Here is a 27,804-nt window from a genome sequence, read left to right as displayed (position 1 = left end):
TTTGGTAACACGTGATTGAGGTTTTACATCTGTGTTCATCAAGGTTATTGGCTAGTGTTTTTCTTCTTCCGTAGCATCATTGGTTTGGTTTCAGTAATACTGGCTTTGTAAAATGAATTTGCAAGCATTTCTTTATTTCAGTTTTTTGGAATAGTTTGAGAAGGATAGGTACTAACTCTTTAAATGTTTGGTAGGATTTACCTGTGAAGCTGTTTGATCTTGGACTTTTTTTGGGGGGGATTTTTGATTATGGGTACGATTTTGTCACTAGTTATTGGTCTGTTCAGATTTTCTATTTCTTTTAATTCTAGTCTTTGAAGATTATATACTTCTAGGAATTTATCCATTTCTTCTAGGTTGACTAATTGTTGGTGTATATTAGTTAATAGTAGGCTTTTATGATGTTTTGTATTTCTGTGGTGTTAGTTGTAACTTCTCTTTCATTTCAGATTTTATTTGGGCCCTCTCTTTTTTCCCGGTGACTCTGGCTAAAGGCTTATCAGTTTTTTTAATCTTTTCAAAAAGCCAGGTTTTTGTTTTACTCCTCTTTTCTATTTTTTTGGTTCTTACTTCCTTTATTTCCACTCTGATCCATATTTTCTTCCTTCCACTAACTTTGGGCTTTGCTTGTTTTTCTTTTCAGTGTAAGGTTGGATTGTTTGATATTTTTCTTGTTTTTTGAGATACATCTGTGTTACTGAAAGCTTCCTTGTTAGAAATGCTTTTGCTGTGTTCCATAGATTTTGGGATGTTTCCATTTTCATTTGTGTCAAGGTATTTTTGGATTTCCTTTTTGATATCTTCGTTGACCGGTTGTTTGTTTCATAACGTGTTTGAAAGTGTGTGTGTTTGGCTCCATGTGTTTGGCCTTTTTTACTTTCCTTGTAATTGATTTCTAGTTTTCAAACCACTGTTGTGGTTTGAAAGGATGCTTGATACAATTTCACTTTTCTTATATTTATTGAGACTTGTTTTGTGGCCTAACATGTGATCTGTCCTGGAGACTGTGCCATGTGCACTTGAACATGTATTCTTCTGTTTTGGGATGGATTATTCCGTACATATCTGGTAAATCTATCTTGATCCAATGTGTTGTGGAAGGCCACTGTGTCCTTGCTGATTTCTGTCTGGATGTTCTATCCACTGATGTAAGTAGGGTGTTAAAGTCCCCTACTATTATTGCTGTCAGCCTCCCCCTTTATGTCTGTTAATATTTGCTTTATGTAGTAGATGCTGCCATGTTGGGTGCCTAGATATAGGATTCATCCCTTTCTCATTATGTAATGCCCTACTTTGTGTCTTGCTACAGTCTTTGTTTTAGAGTCTGTTTTGTTTAAGTATTACTACCCATGCTTTTCTTTGCATTTCCATTTGAATGGAATATCTTTTTCTATCCCTTTCAGTCTCTGCATGTCTTTAGGTCCTAAATGAGTCTTTTGTAGGCAGCATATCAATGGGTCATTTTTCTTTTCTTTCTTTTTTTTTTTTTAAAATCCATGCAGTCTCTTTGTCTTTTGACTGGAGCATTTAGTCTTTTTATATTTAAAGTACTTTCTGATAGGTATGTACTTAATGCCATTTTGTTTCATTGTTTCCTGGTTGGTTTTGTAGTTCTGTTCCTTTATTTCCTTATTCTTCTTTGTGAGTTGATGACTTTCTTTAGTGCTATGTTTGTATTCTTTTCTATTTATTTGTGTACCTTGTAGAGGTTTTGGTTTGTGGTTACCATGAGATCTCTATGTAACACCCTGTGTATACACCCCAGTGTTTTAAGTTGATGGTGATTTAAGTTCGAACACAGTCTAAAAGCACTACCAACAGTGTACAAGGGTTCCTGTTTTTCCACACCCTTGCCAATAGCTGTTGTTTCTTGTGTTGTTGATTTTAGCCATTCTTCATTTTGGTAAAAAATGAACCTACGGACTAAACCTCTTTTTTATCTTTTGGATGTCTGAAAATATTGTACATTTAGCTGTTTGTTGACATGTGTTTGCTTTATTCGGCCAATAAAAACCAGAGCGAGAATTAATCAGATTTTAGTCTGGAAACGACTTTTAAAGGCTTGTCTGTACCAACTTAACCCACCTGTGCCCCTTTTTTCTGATCTAGAATTGGGGGGGAGGTGGTGGATGATAGGACTACTATGTAGGATCACTGTGAGGAATGGATGAAGTGGCAAAGTTCCGAGTATCATGCCAGCCACGTCCTAAGCATTTGGTAAACATTAGTTTTTGTTGTTGTTCCCTTATTTTAACAGGGTTGCTTCTAGTGAGTGACTGTAAAGTGCTGCACATAACACATTTATGTAGTAGGCATTACATAAATACTAGTTCATTCTTACCTTTTTTCTTTTGTTTCATGAAATCAAATAATTTAATTCAGCCTTTCATTATCAAGATGAGAAATGTGTGCGCTAGAAAATTCTGGTGATTTTCTCAGGATCTCATGGGATTAGGATCTGGATCTCACACTGCTTAAATCTGGGCATTCTTTGCTTTTAGCCATTTTATGTAACCGTCATATTTTCTTCAAGATAGAAGGGGGTTTTCTGTACTTTTTTATTATGATGAGAATATCCACCATCTTTCAAGACAGTGAAAAGCATGCCGTGTCCAGGGGTGGGTGTTATTTTCCTAGTTCAGAAAGCAGCAGCTCAGGCTGGAATCTGGAAAACTCTGTGGTAGTCTTGGTTCTCATTCTGGTCGTCCCTGGAACTTGAGAGCAACCACTTCACTGCTCTGGGCCACAGTTTCCTTGTCTATAAAGTGAGGGGCTTACGTGATTTGATTGCTAGGATTCGCTGACTTCTAAAAATACCCTTTTTTGTGTTACATGTAAGGACCTATTTAGAAATTGTCCCTGCTCCCCTTACCCCAGGGGATAAACCAGCTTTAGGTAACAAAGCCCAGATACAAAGGTGGGTCAGGCCGGTGGAGACCTCTGATCAGTGAGGGGATGCATACTGTCTCCCTGGTTACCAAGGAGTATGGGCCCCGCCCTTTGGGAGCCTTTTTGGCGCCAATCCCAATCAAGTGTAATAGGCTGGGTCAAATGTCTACTAGGGTAAACTGTAACTCAGTTGGTCACCTAGAATCACTGTAGCGTTTCCTGTGTGTGTTACAATCTCATTGGTCACCTGTGCGTGGCCAAGCCCGACGCATGGCCTTTGCCCTTAAAAGCTAGTCTGTGAAACAGAAGGGTCGCCCACTCTTGTAAGAGGTGCGGCCTTAAACGTTCGGTTGGATTCTTGATGCTCGGCGTGAAATAAAGCTTTGCTTGACCTTCGCTTTGTATCAGTCTTGCTCCTTTAATCACGGACCCATTATTGGGGCATAACATTACACAGATAACATAGTTTATGCTAGAAATACTAGTACAGATAAGCAAAACGAAGGAAGATGGGTAGGTAGTTGGATACAGAATAAACTTGAGTCTGGACCTTGAAGATTTGATGGGGCCTGAAGAACCTTTCAGGCATTTTCCCTTTCACAGGAGTTTGAAGTCATTGTCTCTCCTTTGTGGCACTTACAGTCCACAACGTGTCACAGTGCTGAATTGCATCCCCTTATTATTTCAGAGTAATCTCGCTGAGGGCAGCAGCTGTATCTCACTCCTATTCCATCCCTGTCACAATGCCCACGTTCCGTCTCGCAAAACAGACCTAATGGGGAGGAAGCATTTGTTAATAGCGTCCCGCTCACACCTCGGGAGCAATTAATGACCACGTGCCATCCGGGGCTTGCTGCGTTTTTCTCTCTGATTCTCCCGGGCGTCTTCAGAAATATAATTTTTCTTTGTCTTTTTTCCTGAGGGAGAGAGTGTGAAGTGACGTGTTTGAACAGGAGTAATGCGGGTTCCACGTTTTTCATAACACAGTGGCTTGGGTCTGGTATCTTTGGATTTAACCTCCTGGGGAGCACAAGGCACCTTGTCAAGGACCAGCTCCAGGGGCTTCTCAGCACACACGACTTCTCTGCTCAAAAGAGCAGGTATCAAAAGAGGTATCCCAGGTTTTTTTGCTGTCCCATATATTAAATCGCTTTCTGTTGAAGGAAAGAGCAGTTAATTATGGTTGTTAGAACCTTTATCTGCAAATAGTATAATTCGGTCCTATAACTGATTTAGAAAACTCACCTCTACAGAGTTTTCAACTCACTGCAATAATTAGTTAGGAAGTAAAGGAAAGCTTTCATAACATGGTTTTTTTTTTTTAAGTTTTAAGTTATGAGCAATATTCAAAAGAAAAATATTTTTATGATTCTGGGTGTGTTGATGAATATGATATTTGTATTATATCTTGGTATCGAACATTTTATTTTCTGTCTTCACTTTGATAGATTGGCAAAAGCTGCATATTTAAGAAGATCTGAATCTGTGTCTTACTACCAGGGGTGAAATAATTTCAGCCGTGCGACACAGGCAGGCATTTTAATCTTGCATCGTGGAGACGCAGAACCCAAATTGGTCAGCTTTGCCTTCGGATGCTGACATCTGGCCGGCTTCCACATCCCTGTGGAGTCTCCAAATCAGGGTTATTTAGGGTGGTGGCTGTTGCTAGCCTCCTGGGGGAGCCAGAGTGGAAAAACCATTTGAACCATCCCATATTTCAAATTCACATCAATTCTTCTTTCTGGCCTACAAGTTTGGGAGGAACTGAATTAGTAGAGGGTACTGTTTGTGATGGAATCTGTCATTGTCCAGAGTTTGAATCATGCCCCTCGAGTTACCAAACCAGGCCTCCGTCTTTGAACATCCAGAAGTATGGTGGTTCTTCTAACACGGCAATCCTTGCTACCACAAGAACTGTCCGAAAGGGGCAAACCATTTGCCTTCAGCTGATGGCAGTGTTTTTGTCTGCTTCCCTTTGGGTCTCCGCCTGTGAGATGAGCTGGAAGGTACAGCCAGTTTCTGTGAGCAGTTACCTCATCTTTCCTTTGGTCTTAGAGATGGCCAGTTCCAGCCCATGGTAAGATCACAGACTCCTTCAAGTCCCACACCATGTGGCATGTTTTCAGGCCTCATTCCTCATTCACTCTGGCTGTGTTTCTCCCCTCTGGATGGAAATGTCATTCTGCAAAGCTAGTACCTTTTTTTTTTTAACCTCCTCTGAGTGCTACCACGGGAATCATTTGCTCTCTCATTTGCCGAACAGGGGATGGTAGAGACAATTTCCAGTGTGCCCCATCATTGTGATATGTGAGGTTATTTTGAAAACAAGTCTATAATGTCATCTTAGGTGCCGTGGATCTCATCATGCTTTTTTTTTTTCCCTTATGCTGCCCATTTTATGCTGAAAAGAAGGAAGAGACCAAGCTGATTTTAAATAATATCTACTTCCATGTGTTATCTAGAAATTATGATTCTTTTTGTAGGAATATTTAGTTAGTCCTTCGAGTTTTCTGGATTTATTCCATTAGAATACCAGCCGCCCCTTCCAGTCCTGTACTTTGTGTAAAAGTTTTCCATCTATTTCTCAGGGAAGCCTGGGATTTTTTCCATAACCTCCTGTGTCCATGTCCTGTATAGGTCCAGCAACCGTGCATGGCGAGCCCTCTGTGCTATGGTGTTTTTGGATATGTCATCCCATAATAAGTAACATCTCCTGAGCTATCCACTGTCCGTTCCGGTAGACTACTCCTGTGTCCACATTCCTTTCATATCTTGCGTTTGAGCATCTGGGTCTATGTTCTCTGTTGCCTAAATTGAGTGACTGTGTAGTTTTCATCCAAGCCAGGCCATTTTTGAGGACAGTCCGCACAATCCGAGACTTTCCCAGGCTCCCCAGGATGTACAGTAGATAGTCCTTCTTAGAGAATTTCCAAGGTAGAGCCTCTTGGCATTCTGAGTGTGGTGAGTGCCCATGAAATTACTGAACTGGCCAGTTCCTGAGGATTTTCTTGCTGATTCCCTTCTTGGCTAGAGAACAGTCAGTCAGAAAGTATGTGTTACGGTGCCAGGCCATCTCACCCTGTCCCTCCTTCCTTCACAAACACCTCCTTTCCAGCAGTGTGGTTTCCCACTGATCATTTTGGCCTGAAACCATGTTCACCCAAAGACCGTTTCTAAAGGCTGGAGGCAGAAGGATAGCCAAGTCGCTGTAACCTTTAACTGTGTATGTCAACACACTTCTTAGTTATTTGGTCGATTTCTGAAATGTATTCTCCTTCGAAAATGCCTACGCAAAGCACAGTTTAATATTGCTTGAGGAATTTTAATAACAGTTTGTTCTCACTGTTCTGATGCTCATTCCTGACAGCTTCTGGTGCTGCTCATTCTTGGAAATATGTTATTCACATGGTGGATGATCTCCCAGTGTGCGATTCAGGTCGGCAAGGCAGGTCAGCGGGTACAGCCTGCTTCCATTTTCCCAACATGTTTGACCATGGCAGCTTCTGTGCTTTCAAATAATCCATTCTGTTTTGGTAGACACTTTCTCCCTTCTTTTTTTAACAGCACGGTTTCCATACAAGTCTCACAATGAACTCACCATTGCCAGGTGGAGGGGAGTGGCGTGTTGTATAAATACGTTTGTCCCAACTCAGTCTTCCCCAGTACCAGGCTTTGTGATTGACTCTGTGATTCTGATTCTGTCCAACTTAACTGCCCTCCCCGCAGACCCAGCCCGGAATCCTTTGTTGCCCTAAATATTTTCTCAGAGATCTTTTATTAACTTTTTCTTTACTGCTCCAATTTTTTTCTCCCTCTCGTCTACTTGAACATGTAGCTCCGTAACAAGAGTGAGGAAGAAAAATGCATTCTCGTGGTCTTATCGGGTGAGGCAACAACTGCATTTCCCTTTATTAACACAGAAAAAGAACTCTGAAACTTGGTCACTTTCTCTCCTGCCAGATGCTTGGAGAAGGGACACGGGGAAATGGTGGAAAAGGAGCAGCTTTTCCCTAATTAAGTCCTCCATTGTGAATGGTAGCTGGGAGAAAGAACAAAATTTTTTTTCTTCTCATGAGTTAGTTGTGGTATCAGGAAAACTTAGGGCAGAGACGGGAGGCTTCTTCATTTTCTTTTGTGATCAGGACTGATTTCTCTGACACTCAGAGGGAGTGGTGTGCTAGTGTATGAGGCTGCTAGTTAGTTGTCTGCCACTATCAGCTTGTCCCATCTGTGGTGGTAGTAAAACCCTCCTTTTTAGCTGGCCCTTGGTCACCTGGAATAGAGACTCCATTTCCTTGCCTCCCTTACAGCGAGGCCTCACTGGTTAATTGATTGCAAGTGGAAATACCACATGCAGTTTCTTGGAAGTATCCCAAAGGAGGAAGTGTTCTTTTTTTTGTCTTCTGAGGGGGAATACAGACTTGATGGCAAAGCTCAGGCAGCCATCCTGTGGCATGAGGTGGGAGCCACGTGTTGGGGATGGTTGAGCAGCAAGATACCAGGAAGCTCTGGATCACCTGTGTGTAAGTGAGAGACAGATCCCCATGTGTGCACCCTGGTTAGCCTGTGGCTTGTACTTACATGATGGTGACCATAAACTTAACCAGTGCATCTGTGAGTCTTTTATATCTGCTGTGGTAGGAAGGTAGCTCTTCGAGATACTTTTTTCCCCCATCTCAGACTGTGTACTTCAGAGAGTAGAAACGCTTAATTGGTGGCCAAAGAATCTTAACTCTTAAAATAAAAACATGCAAGATCTTCTGAAGTGTTTAAAGTCTTAAGTGTCCTGTGAGAAGAGGCCATTTTGACTTTTGAAAACCACAAAAATTCTTTTCTCTTTCCCTATTGACTTGTGCTTCCCCTTCCCTAATGGTTCAGTCCCAAAGCCAGTGAGTAAGACAGAAAGAGAGAGGTGGTCAGGGTCGGGAGCACTGATGGCCTAGAATGGGGGGGTGAGAACCCGAGTGGGGTGAGTTGAGCATCTCTGCAGGTTGGGGAGCTGGGCCTGCAAGGTTCCAGCCCAAGCAGGGCAAGGAGGGTGTTGCTGTGGACGGGCGGGTGAGCAGGGGAGTCTGAGCAGAGCATGAAGGGGTCCCACAGGAGGGAGGAGTGTGGGGGAGATTGGTTACTGCATCGATTCTGAAGTTGGGGAGTTGAAAGGACTCTGCTTCCACAGAGCCTACTCACAGGGTAATTAAAGGCACAGGATCTGGCTTAGCAGGCGTAAGGAAGCCTGGGTGAGCCTCAGGGGGCCTCAGAAGCTCAGTGAGGCTGTTCCCCAGAGTCGTTTCTTTACTGCTCGCGACATGTTAGCTCTTCACACGAGGAACCATGTGTGAGGAATCTTGAGTTTCAGGGTAGCCTGGGCAGACATGTCCAGCAGGGGCTTGCATGCCCCACTGATCACGGGCCCCATAGCCAGGTGACAGCCATCAGTCTACACATCCCTGAACAGTGTAAACAAGCTGGCCCTGGGGGTTTCCTGGGTGTCTTCGACTTTAAGCTGACATCACTCGTCGCTGGCCAGCCTTCCTCTTGATCTTGACCAAGAATCCGTACCCACCTTGCAGGGGCCCCTGCGGACAAGCATAGAGAGGTGTCGGTCTGGCTGTAGGAGGACTCCGTCCTGCGGTTTATATGTAGGGTTATTGATACACAGTAAGTGGGGCAGAGGTGACGGAAGCCGGAGTTCTCACTGTTGGAGAAGGGAGTCACGAAACAGAGAGGGGAGAAACTGGAGTGAGCAGGGTGATGTTGTATTGGAGCTGGAGATACTGTTGTGAACTCAGGGTTTTCGGTAATATCAGTATAGAGTGTGTGTGTGTGTATGTGTGTGCTCAAGCTCTGTCCACTAAGAGGAGCTGAGAATACCGAGCCCCAAATAGCAGTGAGCACATCTGGTGCCCAGATTTTGTCTTATAAATACCAGTTTCCACAAAAAGGAACCAGAACTCATTAGAGAAATGGTGGTTTCAGGGCTGTGGCAGAAAAAGGACAAGATGAGCCTGAGTGTCTAGTGCCCGGAAGCGGCGGAGTGCCCAGGGAGCAGGGGGACCGGTCAGAAGGCTCGCAGCCAGCTCGGGTGGGCTCTGTCTGGCCGCGTCGGGCAGTTGGAACCCCAGCATAAGTGACAAGGAGACTGTAATGCACTGACCGCTGTAGGACACCAAGGGCCATGCAGACAGAAAGAGAGAAACTGCAGTTTCTCAACAGCAGCAGTCTTGACATTTTGGACTGGATGGTCTTGTGGAGCCAAAACTCTGCTCTGCTGGACTCTCCTTCCAGAAGCACCCGGCTGTTTCTCGTTCTGGAGATTCCTGCAGAGGCGTGAGGGGGCTGCCTCGTGCCTTGGGGCATCCCAGGCCCCCGCCCCTCAGGACGCCTCAGCTTCGGACCTGCACTGTCTCCTGCAGACACAGCGGGAGCCCCTGAGGAAAATTGGGGTTTTAGTGGCCGTGGGTGTTAGAGTCAAAAACCTTGCCAGACATTGCCAAACAGTACCGTGAGGGTGGAGATGGCCCCGGTCAGAGGTCATGAGCCGCATGTGACAATGGGGTATTTCTAGGGTTCTGCAGTACCCCCCTTCCTCAGCCCCCTTCTTTCCAAATGCTTATTGATTACAAAGGGGAAAAGAAAGCACCTTGGTGGAGAAGCCTGGCAGATGTCAGCGGTCAAGGAAGGATGGTCATTGAGGTTGTGCCGCTCTGATAGGACCCATCGAGGAGAACCCTCCGTTTCCTTGACCTTCCTGCCAACGAGGCTTCACCTCAGTCTACCCAGGAACAAAGGAATTGACGGATCTGCATGGAGGTCCACATCTGGAGTAATTGGGCCTGCAGGCAGGCTTCACAGTGGCCAAGGTCTCACGGAAGGCAGCGGGAGAGAGAAACGCGGGCAAGACGTGGTCTGAGAGAACCCGCAGCTGCACGCAACGGGACTGGGAACCGGGGTGTTCACTTGCCGAGAGAAGTGATTGGGGCGTCCGGTGACACTGGGGTGAGGGCCAAGGACTAGGTGGTGATGACTTGTGACAGGAAGTGCCTGGCTTGGGTGGCAGGAGGCCGTCCTCCGCATACCCTGACTTTGTGGGCATCAGGCCGGCCGCGCACTCTCGAAAGGTTCGGGGCAGGAAGACAGGTCTCTACTGCATTTTGAATTTTCTATAACTTTGTGGTGGTTGGGGGGGAAAAAAAAGGAAAGAAACACATTCAGAAGCTGTGATCAGGAGTGATAACACTCATTTTCTTCCCAGCGTGCTGGGGTCCAACATGAAGGCCCTTCTTGGGAAAATTTTTTGTCATCTTCTCAGGGAAAAATGTCTGCTGCATTAATAAGAGAACGTTCTAAGAGAAGGAATATTGGAAAAATGTCTAAAGCTGTTTACTAGATAAAATGTATATTTAAAACATAGTGTTTAAAGCATATGCTGATCATCCTGCACAGTTTTAGAGCCCCAAATGGAAGGCAGGTCGCTTTTCTCTTGGACTTTTTTCTCTCTTTCTTTATAGTGGGAAAAACCCTATTTCCGGCAAGTCTGATCTTGTTGAGTTTAAAGCTCCTCGAGATTGTCTGGAACCGGTGAGCAAGCTGCCGGTGCTTTGAAAGAAATATCAACCAAAATAATTTGAGGGGACAGTTTTTTTCCTCTTTGTCCCTGGGAGTGTGTACAAGAGTTTCTGGGCGGCCTATGTGCGCAGGGGAAGGGACATGCTCCCTGCTCACCGGGACACGAGCCTCCTGTCCTCAGAGGATGTTCCCTTTGGAACAGGCGAGGTTCCCTGCTTCTCCACGCCCTGGCTGTGGAGATGGGTCGCTCAGGCCGGGGCAGAGCTAACTGGCCCTTGTCGTGTTTGATCCGGTGACATTAATCTCATTGGCCCTAATTCACTGTGCTAATTGCATAACTTTTCTTAATTTGGAGTAACATTTCACAGACAGTGTTGCATGAAACCTTGCTTCTGTTTTTGTGAGTGCTAACACTTGACCTTGTGGAAATCATTTAACGCTTTACCTTGTAGGAGAGTGGGGGTAATTTGGATACATGTACTGACTGTGTGATTTCTTTTTATTTTTCTTTTGCAGTCTCCTTATCCCACATCACACAGCTGGTCCTCAGCCACAACAAGCTAACAAGTGAGTTAACTTTACCGTTAGTTACACGGTTTCTGACTCTTAGGTGATCATTGTGATACTGCTGATTCTTTTGTTTCCTTTAAAAATGCTCAGGACAGATGTTATTTGGGGAAACCTAAAATCATTTTTGGTGACAAGTGCGATACACAAGAATCTTCTCCTGTATTATATACTTTTGCTCTGTTGTGTTTTGGTTTTGTTTTTGTTTTTACTTTGCCCTGTTTTGAGGATTCTTTCTTCACTTGTGTAAACTGAAGGAAGAACATGACATTGCTTCTCAGGAAATGGTTCCTTTCAGGGCTGATAAGTGACCTCAGATGCCAGGTGATTGATGAGTGTTTTGGGGGGGGGGCAAACCAAACTTATTAAAAATATTAGAGTTCTTGGCTTTCTCTGTACTTCTTCCCCAAAGGGAGAATATTTAACTGTTGCTCCTTTACTCTGATGGATGGGGGGATTCCTACCCCTCCCCCGACCCCACCAACAAAATTGTGTAAGTTATGTAACTTGGCATCGGCATTTTTCACATTTTTGAGTCTGGTTCCCAAGAAGAATTCTCTGGGGCCTGGGTGGTGTCATGGCTTGGTTCACCTACAGGAGAACAGAGAGTTGTTTTTGTGAAAATATCTCATATGAGTGATAATGGGCCATTTTATCCTTAGAGCGGGGACTTTAAAGATTTTACTGACAGGGAGCCACTCTCCTTTCTCATTCCTAATTGACTGTCACTTCTTTGTGCTTGCCATATTTCCTGCAGACTTGAATGATTTTCTAATCATGTGGCAAGAATTTGTTAGGGCGCTTGAGTCCCATGAAACGGAGCTGCATGTCACGTTGAGGGATTTGCCGTGTGAATTTATGTGTATATGTGCATTATGTACAGCTCGAGGCTATGTCACAGAGCTACTGATTACTGAGAATTAAGAGGGTGGTTAGGGCCCCTCGTGTGCCGAAAACAGGCAGATTTAGTTCATTTTTAGCAAATAGCACCTATTGGTAAGGCCAAGGCAGAGGGGCGTGCTCCTCGTGTTTGAGTAATGATGGTCAAGAAGCTGAGAGTGGGGGCACCTGGGTGGCTCAGGGGGTTAAAGCCTCTGCTTTTGGCTCAGGTCATGATCTCAGGGTCCTGAGATCGAGTCCCGCATCGGGCTCTCTGCTCAGCAGGGAGCCTGCTTCCCCCCTCCTCTCTCTCTGCCTGCCTCTCTGCCTACTTGTGATCTTTATCTGTCAAATAAATAAATAAAATCTTTAAAAAAAAAAAACAGAAGCTGAGAGTGAGGGCTCCGCGTCACATGACATCATTTTTGTAACAGGTAATATGCTGCCGGTTTCCTGGTTTTCACAGCAAAGGATCCTTTTGTCCACTGATACCTTATCCGCAGCTCGCAGGGCGTTTGCAGTTTGTTCTGAAAGGGGGACAGCACGATCCCGGAATTCCCCAGAATTTGGGGAGCAGAAGTCCCCGAAGCTGTTGCACAGTTCATACAAATATTTAATTGCCAAGCTTCCTGTGGTTAGATTTGCATCATCAGCAGAGTGAAAAAAGTGTACATTTAAACAGGAAGCAAGACATGCTCTGTTCCTATTATATCATTAATTGATCTGTTCTTTTTTAAAAATCAAAACAAAAAACAAAACCTTCCACTTTTTTCAGTAGTCGCTTATTTCTCTTTACGTGACCACAAGGATAGAAATCTCAGGGCTCAGTGGATCCGTTTCTTTCTGCAGCCAGAGAGTACAAGATGAATTTAGAGAGGCACGAAAACGGAGTTAAATTACGTCTGCTCCTAAAGAGGTTGGCTGGGAATGGATTCAAACTTCAAATTTCATCCTTCCTGGTTTGTTTTTTTTTTCCCTTTTTTCTTTTTCCATTTGAGACATTCTTGACCTAATCCAGTAAACTCTAATTAATCGTCTTGGTAAATTCTGTTTCAAGCCATTGTGAGTCGTGTCAGTGACACTCGATCTGTTCCACTAAGGTCAAATTAGCATCTTTTACTATTTTTCTGGCATTTAAATGAATGACTTCGCTATGGTTTTTCAAGTATTTATAGTAAATATGTCCATTTGATGGAAATATAAATATGCATTAAATGCAAGTGGCTGAGCACACCCTCCTGTCACTTTGTATGGTAATCAGTGTCTTTCACTTTCTGTGGTTTTTAATAGGGCCTGGCTGACAATGCTGCATTAAAACCAGTGGCACTCAGAAGTTAAACCCCTCAGCCCTTCTTTTGTCTTGCAGAAAGTACTTGTGTTTTTCTCTCAGTCTGCCAATTATGCTGTTGTTTGACATTTTTCCGCTGGTGTGCTCACGAAATGAAAGGCTAGCCTGCTCAGACTGGGACCTTGATTTGGGGACAACGGAGTTGGGATCTGCTGAGCCATCCAGGTCCTGGGGGCAGCGAGTGGGCTTCCTTTCCCTGCAGGTGGTTTGGACGTGAACAGGTCCTCTCACCGTAGTACGAGGGAGGCCACACAAAGCCGGACGTGGCCCGGCGATCCTTCAATTCCCCCAAGATTCTGTGAACAGAAATCCTTAAAGCTTTCTATATTTGAACTAATGAAAAATATTTCTAGTTCTTCAAGCCAGTTAGGGGTTCATCGTTAATACAGCAGCACTATTTACATTTCAACGGGGGTGGGGTGGCGATGGGGGCTGTGTGGGTGGGCTTGGTTGGGAGCCGGGTGGGGGATCGCTCAGCCTGGAACAGCTTTCCTGGATGCATGGACGCGTGCCTCTCCCAGATGTATTTAGAGGGAAGGCAGAGCAGCAGGCCAGTCTTTTCCTTCTTCCCTTCTGCTCCAGCTGGGTAGGTGCTAGCTGGCAAGCTAGCCGAGGTGTTCTCTGGCCCAGGAGGGATGTTTTCAGAGTAAAGATGGGGTTCTTCCACCAGGCTGTCCCCTCCGAAACACCATTCGCCCTGCGGTTTGCCTGACCAGCAGAACCTGCCCCATCTGCCCCCGCTCCTCCAGCACCCCCTCCCCAGATGCTGCGGAAAGATTGGTCAGTCCCTCTCCTCATGGCCAGCCCTGCCTCTGCACCTGTACTCCCTTGCCGCCTCCCTTCCACCCATGCCGCCTCCCCCCTCCTCCTGTGCTCCAGGCTCCCCTGGCTGCTCTGGCCAATGGGAAATGGTTCTTCCCCAAACTCCTATTGTTCATAGACCCCTAAGACCAGTGCAGCATGTCCTTGTCCTCCTGCTGCTTTGTTGACTCACTCTTTCCAGATCTTAAGCTTTCTTGAAAGTGGGGATCTTTTATTTCTTCTTTTTCCTTAACACCTATCACTGAGCACCTAGTGGTTTCCCTGCAGATGTCTACAGAAAGCAGTAATGATTGATAGAAGGGAGCAGTAGATGGCAGGGAGGTCATGGAGGAAACAGCTGGCCTGAGATGAAGCCGTCTTTGTAGAAACTGGACTTACATTCTTGGGATTAACTGGTATAGCGGCCTGAGTAGATGCGGCCACAACACGCTTCTCTTTCCTACTCAGGGGCTCATGTCACACATGCCAGACCAAGTGCTCTAAAGAAGCATTACCCTGTGTCCTGGGAATGGATGTCCATGTCTTGTTCTTCGTCACGGAGACCCTTTCATAGTGAGGGTGATGGACTGGGATGGCACCCCTCGGGTACATCTCAGCATCCACAGATGGGGACACCTCGTGTCAGGATGACGCACAGATGCCCCTTCTGCCCAGAGACCCTGATGGCTCGGCCGAGCGTCACTTCTCCATAAACCCCTCTTTCATTCTTAGAGCTGTGACAGCTTCTGCGCCTGTTACTCTACTTCAAGCTAGTTTTATATATTTAAGATCCCAATTATTACTGTTTTCTTCATGCAATTAATTGCATTATAATGTCCTGGAGCTCAGGAGCCCTGGCTGAAGCGCTCCTGTATCCCACACCTCCGAAAGTACCAAGAGCATGTTGAACATCACCTTGGCCCTCAGTTAATACAGGTTGATTAATGGATTGGCGGGTGATAATGGATTGGTTGGGATAAGTCAGAGCCAGAGATGACCTGCCCAGGGCCTTGCTTGCTCTCAGTGTTTTGAAAGACGGGAACGTAACAGTGCTTTCAAATACTCTTTTCCTGTGTGTCTGCCCCCTGCTCAAATGCTTGTCTTTGATTACTCTGCCTTTTAAGCCAGTGTTTGCTGAGTCTTTTCAGTTGGCCCCATAAGCTCATACCTGGTTTTTATGGTGGTTTGGGAGTGTTGGGCTTTGTAAATGTTTTCCTACTTGTTTTCAGTCTTTGAGACTTTCATTTTAAGACTGTCATTTTAAGGCTTGTCCACTAGAGGTCACTGTTGAGATACGTATTTTTTTTTCCCTGGGTCTTTTAAGAGATGAAAAACCAAATTTGTGTTATCAGATTAAATTTTTTGCAAGCTATTCTGCTCTGTCCAGTAGGATATGTTGCTGTTGCTATTTACGTTGTGCAGTGTGCCATGATGAAGGTATATCCCTCTATAAGGGTATATAGTGTTTTTCTCTTTTGCTCCTATAATTATCGTTCTGTCTCACATGCCAGTTATTAGTGTATTACTACTTCTTTCTCAAGTTAGGAAGTTTACTTCTTTACACTGGAAGAATTTTATTGCCCTCTGTAGTATTTTGTATTGGGGATATGTAAGATTTTATTCCTGTGGAAGAAAGCTGAAAATAAGTATGCGTGTAACCAGATTTTAATTAAAAAAAATAACCATGTAAAACTCAGGGAAATTGTGTGAGGACTTATATGGATTCTTTACTAAATGTCACCGTGGGGGGAAGGATACTCTGCCTTATGAAATGAATTACACTCTGAGTTGGTGGGCAAAACAGTTTCTGAGCATAATTTTTTAATGTGAAGCTTTTCTTAATTTTAAAAACAATTTTATTTTTACAGCCAAACCCACATACAGAGATTGCTGGCACCTTGAAGATGATAGTCGTGTTTTTCATTTTGTGACCCATGCATTTTAGGATTAAGCATTCATCATTTTGTGCAAAAAATGTGATGGATATCATCTCGCTCTGTGTGAACGTTGCATAGCCTGCTCTGTGTAAACCTTTCAAAGTGTGGGTGTCTGGGTGTCATTGTTCCGTTTTATACTTTGAACTTTGAACTGTTCTATAAAACCTTTTCTTGAGGTTTTAGGAGTTTTGCCTGCAGTTTGAGGCCTTAATGCGACTGTATCTTGTCATTTAATGCATCGGAAATGGCTAGTCAGGCAGTAAACTCAAGGTTTATGGGAAAACGTGTTTTATTTTTTTTAACAGACTATTTCTCATTAGTTATAGCTCATGTATGAATTCGAAATTACAGGGAACAAGAAATGCTAGGATTTTCTTTATTGGTGATTTCAATAATTTATCAAAGATAATGTTCTAAATATATAGAAGTTAATACAAGGTTTTAAAGTTTTATGTCGATGTATATATATCCATAGGCTATGTAAATAAATGTTATTATAAATGAGTTAAGGAGCATGTTGCACATGGAATATGATATCCCCCAAATATGCAGATCCAATTATAATGAAGAAAATTAAGCAGTTTTTTAAAAAGCATGATAAATTAAACCCCTTTCTACAGAGCTCACAGATTGCTGAGATGTGTGAGAAAAAGAAACTGTTCCAACTCATGAGAATGACCTTCACCAGTGTTCAACACCTTTCTGTTCTAAAGTCTCTAGTTCTTCTTTCATAGATTATTTGTCATGCCTTATGCAAAAGTTCCTGTGCATGGCTTGTATGAAATTAAACTGAGGGGAAATATGCAAAATAAATCGTCTCTGTGTCATGAATTTATCTTGTGACAATGTCAAAACAACTTGCTGTTTGCATTTTAAAAGAGTATAAATGTATTTATAATACAGAGGCTTTGATCAATAGCTTATTTTTTTAATTAGTGCACATTTATCAGTTTGTTACTATGCCACCATTTGAAAGATTGGATTTGAAAAACTATATACATAGTATTTTTGAGTCTGGCAGCTATTAATTCGACAGCATCTATCAGGTGATACCAGTGGTTAGGTTACCATAAAAAAAATTTACCCGCAGTTGGGAGTTCATTGTTTTGGTTTTAGTAAGTAAACCTGCTATGTCATCTTGTGGAAGAATCTGTTGACCCCATAGTCCGGAACCGAGTCCACGGTCAATGGGTGAAGTTGGAGAACCTGTCTCTCTGTGTCTCTCTCTGTCTCTCTCTTTCTTTCTTTCTTTCTTTTTTTTTTTTTTTTTTTAAAGATTATTTATTTATTTGACAGACAGAGATCACAAGTAGGCAGAGAGGCAGGCAGAGAGAGGAAGGGAAGCAGGCTCCCTGCTGAGCAGAGAGCCAGATGTGGGCTTGATCCCAGGACCCTGGGATCGTGACCTGAACTGAAGGCAGAGGTTTTAACCCACTGAGCCACCCAGGAGCCCCAGAAGCTGTCTCTTGATGGTATTGTGTCCTTAGCTGAGACTAGCCCACGGGTCCAGTGCTACCAACCAAAATGTACCTATTCTAGAATCTCTGTTCTTGGAGTCTGTGCTAAGTGGAAGCTAAACTGTAGTGTATTAATTCTTCCACAGTATTTTTTATTTATTCATTATTATTATCATCACTGTTTTTATTTAGAGACTGGGAGAGAGGTGGGGGAGGGAGGGATAGGGGAAGAGGGAGAGGAAGGATCTTAAGCAGACACCTTGCCCAGTATGGAGTCAGACGCAGGGCTTCATCCCACGACTCTGAGATCATGACATGAGCTGAAAATCAAGAGTCCGACGCTTAACCTACTGAGCCACACAGGTGCTGCCACAGTATATTTTTAAATGGAATGACTTTAGTTATGAGAATTTCAGAATGGTGGCAGGCTGTGGAGAGAATGATCTGCAGCCAGTTTGAACCTGTCCCTTTCCAAGTCATAACTAGCCTCTAAGGAAGGCTGATCTTGAAAAGTGTTTCTTTTACTATTTACTATACAAGTCTCAGAATTGATTTAGTAGCAGAAATGTATATGTAAATCATTTGTTGACTCTTACTCCTAAATAATGTGGGGTGTGTGTGTGTGTGTGTGTGTGTGTGTGTACATACGTACCTGCGTGGGTGTACTGTGGAAGAGGGTGGGAGAGGGTATTCTAAGAGGTGCAGTTCCTTTGGACATATATTCTTTTAGAGAAGTTCTTCACATTTCCTAACTCACCAACCTTTCTTAATGGGGTGAAACTATGTCACCCCATGAAGTCAATGGGGTGACGTATGAAACTATGAAACTATGAATAAACTGGTGCTATTTCTTAGAGATGTCAGCTGGAAGTTTGTATGAAACTTCACAAAGGTGACTGTCGATGCAATGTGAAATTCACTCTTTTTTAAAAAAGGTTCAAAATCTCCACCCACTTTAGCTGCTGAAATTAACATTTCATTAAATAAGAATGTGGATCTTGAATGGAATGCATAGGTATTGCTAGCCTTAAATATAAAACTGCTCATTATTTTACCAGCAAAAAATGGGTTTATTTGGGAATAGCAGAGAATTGCAGTATGGGACAAAGCAAGCTGTGGCCAAACCACAGGCGAGTCCAGGGAACAAAGGAGAGGGAGAGCTCCTCTATGGAGGAGGGGGAAGTATGCTGTTATAAACAAAAAGCCCTTTGGATTAAACTGGGTGCTGGAAGTATGGTGGCTTTTCATTGGCTAAGTTGTGACTGTCTCTGATTGGCTGTGCTGTTGCCAGGGCGAGGAGGTAAGCCTTTCTTCCTCCTGCAGGGATAGTAAAGTACCCCTGTGCAAGGTTCATCTCTTCTTGTTGGGTGGAGCATAAGAGCTCCCCCTGCTGGCCTCCTAAATCCGTTTGCGTGAGGTCTCCCTTTATTAAAATTTTAAGAGTATATACATATCTCAATTTCCATAACATCTAGGAGGAGTTTTTTTCCCATTTCAGTTTTTCTTCTGTTTTCCAGTCAGCTCAATAGGCTAAAACACTCTGCGATTGACCTACCACTAGTTAACAAACTCATCCCCTTCCTTTTCAGATGTTTTCAGTCAGAACCCTCTTGTCTAATTTTTTGCTCTTCCTTTAACCTTTTCCTCCGTCCATATATACCCTTCTCTGATCACCTTATTATTTTTTTTAAGGTTTTTATTTATTCACTTGACAGATACAGAGAGAGCACAAGTAGACAGAGCAGCAGGCAGAGGCAGAGAGAGAAGCGGACTGCCCGCTGAGCGGGGAGCCCAATGTGGGGCTCAACCCTGGGATCATGACCTGAGCCAAAGGCAGTGCTTAACCGACTGAGCCAGCCAGGCGCCCCAGATCCCCTGATTCTTACCTGCGGTCCCTGCCCCTCTTCAGATCTTGCTCATCCTTCACAAAGTTGAGATGGATTCTCCTCTTTCCCCCACAAAGCCCGCCTGTCCCACCACCTGCACTATGTGGAAAATAAAGTATTAAGGTTGTGCAGAGTTTATTAGCCTCTGAAGGGCCAACTTCACATACGTGATGACTTGAGCGTGGAAGGAAGGGCATTTATTGACACTGTCCTCTATATCCAGTAGAAGCAACTGGCCTGAAGTGGTCAAGTAACTAGAACTGGAAGCTGGGGGCTTTACACGGCGTCCTAAGTGTCTGTGCTCACCATTGCCCATCTGCCTTGCCAAGGATGTACGTGTATAGTTTACATATCCCACCCACATAAATCTAGGAGCTCAGTGGGGGAAGCAAGGCCGTGGCTCTTTATGTGCTCAAAAAAAAAAAAAAAAAAAAAAGGCAGGGAGAATTCCAAAGGTTAAAAGGCAGATTATCAGAGAGGGGGTGTTTACAAAGCCCTGTGTGGATCCTGTGGATTTTTCTGGCCCTGGGCATTTACCCCTGCTCCCTTTCTTCCTCATATAATTACTCTCGTCCTCAGCATTAAAATACATGAGGAAAGAAGAGAAGTAACCCATTGTGGCCTCGTGCTGAAGTCATTCTTAATTGTAGAAGAAGATGTGAGCTCTGGGCAAAGCATGTTGTGTGTGTGTGTGACTGTGAATTTGCCTTGTCTGCTGTCTCCCTCTTCATGTTCATAATTGAACATAGAGTGTGTGTGTGTTTACTACATTATAATGATATTTAAGAGCCTGGATAGGACTTTCTAGAACTCTGAGTCTGCATTCTGCGACGAATGAAGTGGTTTTTGTTTTTCATGTTCTCCTCTTCCTTCTTGCCGTGTCTCGAAACTTCTTAGGCATTTTTCCCAGAGAAGCCTCTGCCCTTTGCTTACCCTTCACTCAATGTCACTTCCTCCCAGACCGTTAAATGCCACTGCCTTTCCTCTTACTGCTGCTTCTCTGACCCAGCTCCCTGGGTCAGGCTGGTTCCTGACCTACTGCTGGGCTGCCCACGTCGAGCCTTGGCGCTGGAGTACGGTTTCACAGGTATTTTCCTGCAAAAATTCAGGGTTCAAGATTGCATGGCGCATTCTTTGGTTGTCTCTGGGCTGTTAATAAAAGATGCAGAAATCAGGTAAATTCCGCATCCTCAAAGGGGCAGAAATCCATGCTTGTCAGCTTTTTAGGAGATTTGTTTGGCCTCGTGTACCCATTTTTTATAGCCCAGGGACATATATTTTTGCATGTTTGACTTTATACTGTAAAATCTGCCTTAATGCTTGCTTGTAACTTTTTTCCCTGATTTTTTTGTGGAATTGATTATTCTCATTGTTGCTGAAAGAGTAGGATCTTTACTTTTTTTTTTTCCTTTGCTACTTTTTCAGTGAATTAAGTCAGGATATTTTTGGTTAGTAAAATTAGTTTAGCTGCAGACTCTTAAGGAGGCCCATGATGAGATACATGAAATACAAGAAGTATGTACCTCGAGGTGTGGGTGCTTAGTAAATACTGCTGTTAAACTGAATGTAGCATTACTGTTGGCATTTATAAAGCTAATAATGAGTTAGGGAATGTTGGCCTTTGTTGGTAGATGTTTAGATATTTTGGTATTTAATTTTTACCATGAGGAACATATAGATCCTTTTAAATGAGAATCTGCTTTACTGTTTCATAAACTTTATGTTTTTAAATAACCCGTAACTACTGTAATTCACTGTTTTAATGGCTGCTTTGGGGAAAATCCCATAAAATCTGTAAAACCTAGTTATCATTAGTATACTTGTGAACTTCACATTCTTGGGCTAAGATATAATTAGTTCATTACCCACCTTGCGTTTTGGGGCCAGAAAACAAAAGTCATTAATCACTATAAATACAAATGACCTTTTTTGCATATAAAATTCTGAAGCGCATAATTATTTGTATGCGAGACTAAAGAGATTCTTCTTTACAGGTAATCATTAAACTGGCATTCAAGACTATGATTCCTAATTTGCTGAAAGAATTGACTTCTGTATAATGAGTCTAGACATCACCTCTGTGGTAGGGAAGGACTAATGTCTCCAGCTAGTCTAATTGAGTGTTAAAGGGGTGCCCTTCTACTCTGACCAGGAATGCCCTAAATTCGTATTTCGCTTCTGTTCTTTTGGCTTCTTCCCACCTTGCCTCAGTCAGGGCACAGGGGGACAGTTGTTACCCAGTATCGTATTCATCCAGTACTGGGGCAAAGAAATGTTTGCTTCCACCACTATTTGATATATTCTCGTGGTTTTCATACTTTTTCTAGTAACTCTCTTGTAGCACTGTATCTTCGGGATCTAATAACTGACCTCATTGAACAATCTACCATCCCTTATCCTTTCCTGTTTAAGAAATCTTAGAAAGCAGCAGAAGCACGCAGAAACCTGACCGGGCGTTTTCATTTGGTAGAGCAATCAAGTCTCCTGTTCTTAATACAAGTGCGCCAGGTTTGGGGAGGCAGTGCTATCTGATGTTTTTGCTTTACCTTATCCCATGTGGCGGTGTCTTCCTGTGTCTTGTGCCATGGGTCAGTAGCACTGAGGTGTGTCTGCCAATGGGCACGAGATTGGAGCTTTTCACCCATTGTGGGGCGGGGAGCGTGCCCACCGCCGGGCCACGTGCTGTTCTTCACCCTCGTGGGCAGTGGTTCCCGTTAGGTACCCTCTCTGAGTCTTCTTCTTTGGACACTTGGGGCTGTTTTCAGTCCCTCTCTGGTATCCGGTGATGGAGGCAGTGGCTGAACCATGAAGTCAGTTTTCCAAAGAGGCCTGCAGGCAGCATCCCCTTGGCGTTCCTGTCCTGGCCTGGCACCTCTCCTTCGCAGTAATCTTCAGATTAAAAGAAAAAAAAGAAAAGAAAAGAAAAGAAAAGAAAAAAAACCCAAAAACCAGTCTGGGAGCTTCTGCAAAGACAGGCACAGCGTAGTTCTGACTACTCAGAAGTTTGGTGGAGGTGGTGGGTAGGGTTCCCAACTCCGGATTTCGTGCCTGTGCTTATGAGGAAGACCTACATGTGTTCCGAGCAGCTTCTGGCTTCCCGGCAGCCGTGGGTGGAACGTGGTGCCTGGTCTCTTACTGCCCTTTTGTAGCTGTAGAGGACCCGGCTGTCAGTGCTAACCATATGGCTCCAAAGACCAACGCGTGACCCGCCGGCCTTTCCGTAGGCTGCACGCTGCCGAGCGCCAGTCCTTATGTTCTGCAGGGAGCCTGCTGCTCCCAGAGCCCGTCACTCTTCGCGATTTTGTTTCTTGGCCTCCAGGGCCAGGAGATGCTTGTGCTTGAGAAGTCCCCGGATCGGCTGCACCCCAGCTGGTCTCTCTGTGCTGTCAAGGCCCCCCAGCATTCTCCGTTCACTTCTTGGTGTTGTGACAGCTAGAAGGTTAGTTAGCAAGGGGCATCTCTTCGTGGAACCACACTTGGTCTGATGAAGTTGTTGCTAAGTGACTCAATTCTGATGAACTAGGGAATTCAGGATTTTTTTTTTTCTCCTTGAACCTTGCTCGTCGTACTATTCTGCAGTGATTTCACGGTAAAGATCTGGGTGGGGAGGGGCGCCTGGGAGGCTCAGTCGGTTAAGCAGCTGCTTTGGGCTCTCAGGTCATGATCCCGGGTTCCTGGGATCCAGCCCCACATCGGGCTCCCTGCTTGGCAGGAAGCCTGTTTTCCCCCCTCCCACTCCCTCTGCTTGTGTTCCCTCTCTTACTGTGTGTTTCTCTCTGTCAAATAAATAAATAAAATCTTTAAAAAAAAAAAAAAAAGGAAAGATCTGGGTGGGTATAACGGAACCAAGTGATGAACCATTGTCCATCCAATGCACAGCCTACAAGTAAAAGCTGACACCGGGCTTTTGCAGTGCAGGTAGATAAGCTCTTTGTTGTTCTGGTGAGGTCGCGTGAGCAGATACGCTTAGTTACTCCTGGTGCCGCTTCATCTGGTCCCATGGAGGGCTGTTCCATCTCGAAAGTGGAATCTGAAAAATTTCTCTTTCTTCACGTTAGAGATTTCATTAGCATTTACGGTTTCTGTGTCGAGGGAGCTTATGTACTGATGAGCTGCCTGGAGGAGCTCGAACTGACCACGGTAGTTGGAACGATAACCAAGAATTCCCACCTCTTGGGCCTGGGTCTGTGTGTCTCTGGCCAGTCCACCTGTGCCCAGGGACAGTGTGACCTGTAGTGTTCGTTCGTTCATCTGAACTGAAAAGATGGATGCCAGCTGCGTGGGGAAGCAGAAGGTGACTGGAAATGTCTGGATTACAGCCTCCAGGCTGGGTGGATCAGCCATTTAGAGTTCCTTTTTTTTTTTTTGCCACTTTTCCTGAACCCCAAGTCTCAACTTACTGAGGTGATAGAGAATTCTTAATTCGGATAGGTCTTACTCAGCAGTATTGTGGGGGGGTATGGGACATATATACTGGATTAATGATTTTGATGTCACCAATAAATTAAGTTTTCTGCACCAGAGTGGTCTCTGGACCAGCAGTGTCAGCGTCCCCTGAGAACTTGGAAATGCAGAAGCTCAGGCCCCATCCCAAACCTACTGAATCAGAAACTCGGAGGCTGTGCCCCCTCCCCTGCCAGCTGTCTTTTAATAAGCCTTCCAGTAATTCGGATGTACTCGAAAGTTTGTGCTGTTAGTGATAGACCAGCACTATCTAGAACTTTCTGCAGTGAAGAGAATGATCTCTATCTGTGTCGTCCAGTGTGGTAGCCACTAACCACTTGAAATGCGGCTTATGTGACCAAGAAACTGAATTACAAATTCTACTTAATTTCAGCTAATTTAGATTTAAATTTACTTCCTTTTTCTTTTTCTTTTTTCCTGTCTTAACTGTTTCATCTAGTTCCTTCACCCCCTCATCCTCTCCCTCTGGTAATCATAAATCTGATCTCTTTTCCTGTGAGTGTGAGTGTGTGTGTGTGTTTTAAGCTTCCACATAAATAAGATTACACAGGTTTTGTCTTTTTTTGTCTGACTTCACTTAGCATATTAACTTCAAGCCCCATCTGTGTTGTTGCAAATGGAGTTTCTTTTTTATGGCTGAGTAGTAGTCCACTGTAGGTACATAGACCCCATTCTTTTCCGTCTATTGGGGGACACTTAACACTGCTTCTGCGTCTCGCCTGTTGTGACTAATGCTGCAGTGAACATGGCTGCAAGTACTTCTTGGAGACAGTGATTTCGTTTCCTTTGCATCTGTACCCAGAGGTGGCATTGCTGGGACATACCGTAGTTCTAGTTTTAATTTTTTGAGGAGCCCCCGTGCGGTATTCCATGGTCACTGCACGTCGGACCCCGCAGCCCCAGAGCATACCCTGCTATTTACCGTTGTTTATAAACTAAGAGATTTTAAAAAATAAGTCCTTGGTTGTGGAGTTGCGAATTTTATATCCCAGAACCAGATGCTTCTAAAGGGAGGGTGCCGTTGCTGAAACAATCGTTTATTGAGGTTTTCCTTCTGGGGGAGGCAGGCGATGTTGCTGGTTATGGAGTCTTCTGTCTCTCAGGGTCGGAGGCTCTGGTCTCTCGGTCGTGTCCCGCGTGTGTGTGCTGAGGCTTCCCGCCAGCCAGAGTTGCTTTCCAGCAGGTGTCAGTATAGGAGGTTAGCTGAGTCCCCTTCTGGCCCAGACTCGTGAGCCCGCCCAGGGACTTGGGCTTCTTGTTGTGGGACTGTCCCCAGACCGCAAGGACTGACCGTACATGCTTCTCCCATGAAACTGGAATAATGTTCGAGCTCTGGACTGAGGAGCCTTGGAGGGAAGGAGGGTCTGAATCATTGTAACTGCCAGAAGATAATGTGAGACTGGTCTGTGGCCATAGCTCCTGGGGTGGCAGGACCCCATCTCTGTCCCCTCTGCTCTGGACCCAGAGGGCTTCCACCGGTCATGTGATCCTGCGATGGACACAGAAGGAGGCATTTAGGAGCCAGGGGACACCTGAGAGTGACTGGGGACCTTTTTCTCAGCTGCAGCAACTGGAGTCTCAAAATTAAAGCGGTCGTTTTTGACAGAAAATGATCCTAAATTCTCTGTCATAAGCCAAGTTCTACATGACTGAGCTTCCTAATTGAGGGCCCCATTTGTTGCATTATTTAAATCTGTATCATTGATTTTCATCATCCAGCTCTTTTTGAGAATCAGAGACTGCTAAAGCCAGTGGGAGAGGACTTTGAAAGGGTCCAGACTCCTGGGGTCACACGTGACGCCACCTCCGTTTCCCTTGTGAGCTCAGCCCTTGGTGGTGTGCAGACTGTGTGGGTGTGTATGGCTGGGGTCACGGTGACAGACTGGACAGATTGATGAAAAGGAATGTTGCCAAGGCGTAACAAGGAATATCTCGAGGCTGACTGTTCACTTATGCTTTAAAATACTTCATACAAATGCGTCACATGGAGATCTTTGAAAAATTTTCACCGGAGTATTCTGACTGGGGACATGCTACTCCCGATTTTTTCCGTAACAGCTGAATTTGTTCAAGTCACGTGTGTACATAATTCCATTCTTGGACACCTCATCTTGCTAACTGGTTATTTATTCATTTGTTTGTTTTGGTGGACAGTTTTATTATTAGTTTGTTTTTCAGACACTAGACCTATTTCCACTTATCGACTCTGATACTCCTTCTTTGGTTACTTACTTTGAATAGCTTGCCTTTCTTACCTTATCCCAGAAGTCTTGAAATGCTAGGTGTTAAAAGTGGGATTGTGTAGACATCACAAGCGTTTTCTCAGTACTGGTTGAGAGAATGAATGCTGTCCCATCTAAGGTCTGAATGTTAATTTCTTCTGATATTCACTGTGGTCAGGTAGGGGGAGTTCCGTAGTGGAGAGAGAGTAGGAGCTGTGTAATATTTCCCCCCTGTAGCTTGAATGGAGTCTTAAACACAAAATTCACATGCATACAAAAGGCCGGGAGAGGTTGAGTAAATTGAATGTAGGGTTATTGTTTGTGTCCACAAAACAAAGCCCTAAATCACATTTAGCATAATTTGTGGTCTTAAATTGGACTGATTTAGCAAAGAGAGTGAAATAATCTCTCATCCTGTCAAAAAGGCGATACCTTCAGACCAGCATTTAATTGCATTGGCAAAGTAACTTTGGGAAGGCAGGCAGTAATTCTCGCTGCATTATTCTTGGTTTGTGGCTAGATTGAGATCATCATTTTCTCCCGGTTACACTAACTTTCCTTATTGCTCTTCAGAGTAATCTGATGAATGCCGTGAGAGAAGCTTAGTGGGAGCTGGAGGGTGAAGTGGGGGAGAGGGTGAGGCCCCCGGAGTGGGCCGGTGGTCATCGTCGAGCTGTGTCTCACACACTTCGCGTCCTAGGGAGAGAACAGATAACATCCAGAGACTCCGCAGGCATGAGGCATCGGTGTTCATTTACTCATAGTGAATACTGTTCATTCGCCGGAGAGCGTGTTACTGACTACACACCTAGCAGTGTGCTTTTAGGGCCAAATTGTACAGATAGGGCTCATATGCATCCCGGATGGTGTCTAAGAGTACGGGTTCTGGAGGTGATTTCCAGCTGCCTCCATTTTCCCATTACAACCTGTCCTTTCATCTCCAGCCCCCGACCAGCCACTTCAGTAACTAATCCACGCCTTGCTCATTTTCCATCTGGACCACTGCCACCTCCCAAGTGTCTGGATCCAGGCTGATTCATATTCTTCACAGTCCCTTCCCCCGGCGAAAGCATTTCTCTTGCCTTTTTACCAAGCCTTCTTTCCTCTACAAGAAGTCAGGTCACTGACGCCTTAGACATTTTATGAGCTAAAATTGAGGACTCGGAACTGTAATGAACAGCGCGCCCGTCCTCTTTACTTTTGTTCCGCTGGGACTTCCCCACTGGAGTTCCGGCAGTGGCTGCCTCCTGAAATACTTTCGATGTCTGTTTGGAATCTGATGCATCCCTGTGTAGTGGCTCGAAGCAAAGGGGCTCCCAGTCTTCCGGAGCCCCCTTTCCTGCCCCCGAGGGTGCCGTTGGCATGGGAAGTAAATTACATAAGACGTGACACTTTCTTGTGCTGGACCCAAGGCCCATGTCAGCGGTGTGGCTAGCCTGGGTCGTCTCAGCGGGAGACGTTACATGAATCATGGACAAGCTGATGGCCCATGACCCATGTTTGTAGAAGACTGACTCGGAGACTGAGATACATAAAGTATCATCTGTTGGGAGTCTTGCCGCTATCAATGGAGAGTTCATACTTTTGAGGTAAAGATGCCTTTGGCTTTTACTTCGGTATTTGCAAGTATATACTCCAGGGAAAGAAGACTCTTAGGCCCTCACTGGTTTATTTTAACCTTTGATCTGTATGCTGGTATTCATATCATGCTTCTGAGTTGGTTTTTCATATTTCTGTGTAATAACAGTGCATTGATCTGTTGCTAATCTGATGTAAACTCTGTGTGTG

At 44.5% G+C, this 27,804-nt stretch overlaps 1 protein-coding gene across 4 annotated transcripts in view; it reads left to right on the top strand.

Moving 5' to 3' along the window:
• Positions 1 to 27,804, top strand: part of RSU1 (Ras suppressor protein 1) — a 192,789-nt gene that overhangs the window by 21,841 nt on the left and 143,144 nt on the right. For 3 of the 4 annotated variants that reach the window (XM_032349509.1, XM_032349510.1, XM_032349507.1), the window contains exon 3: positions 10,972 to 11,022. The exons of the other annotated variant lie outside the window; for it this stretch is intronic. In XM_032349509.1, coding sequence (XP_032205400.1) covers positions 10,972 to 11,022 — 51 coding nt within the window. The remainder of the gene's footprint in view (positions 1 to 10,971; positions 11,023 to 27,804) is intronic. 4 annotated transcript variants of the gene reach the window in all.

This window comes from Mustela erminea, chromosome 6, assembly GCF_009829155.1.
Source record: "Mustela erminea isolate mMusErm1 chromosome 6, mMusErm1.Pri, whole genome shotgun sequence".
In the NCBI taxonomy this organism is placed as follows: domain Eukaryota; kingdom Metazoa; phylum Chordata; class Mammalia; order Carnivora; family Mustelidae; genus Mustela; species Mustela erminea.
Note: the sequence above shows the minus strand (reverse complement) of the source record. Positions and strands in the feature narration are given on the sequence as shown.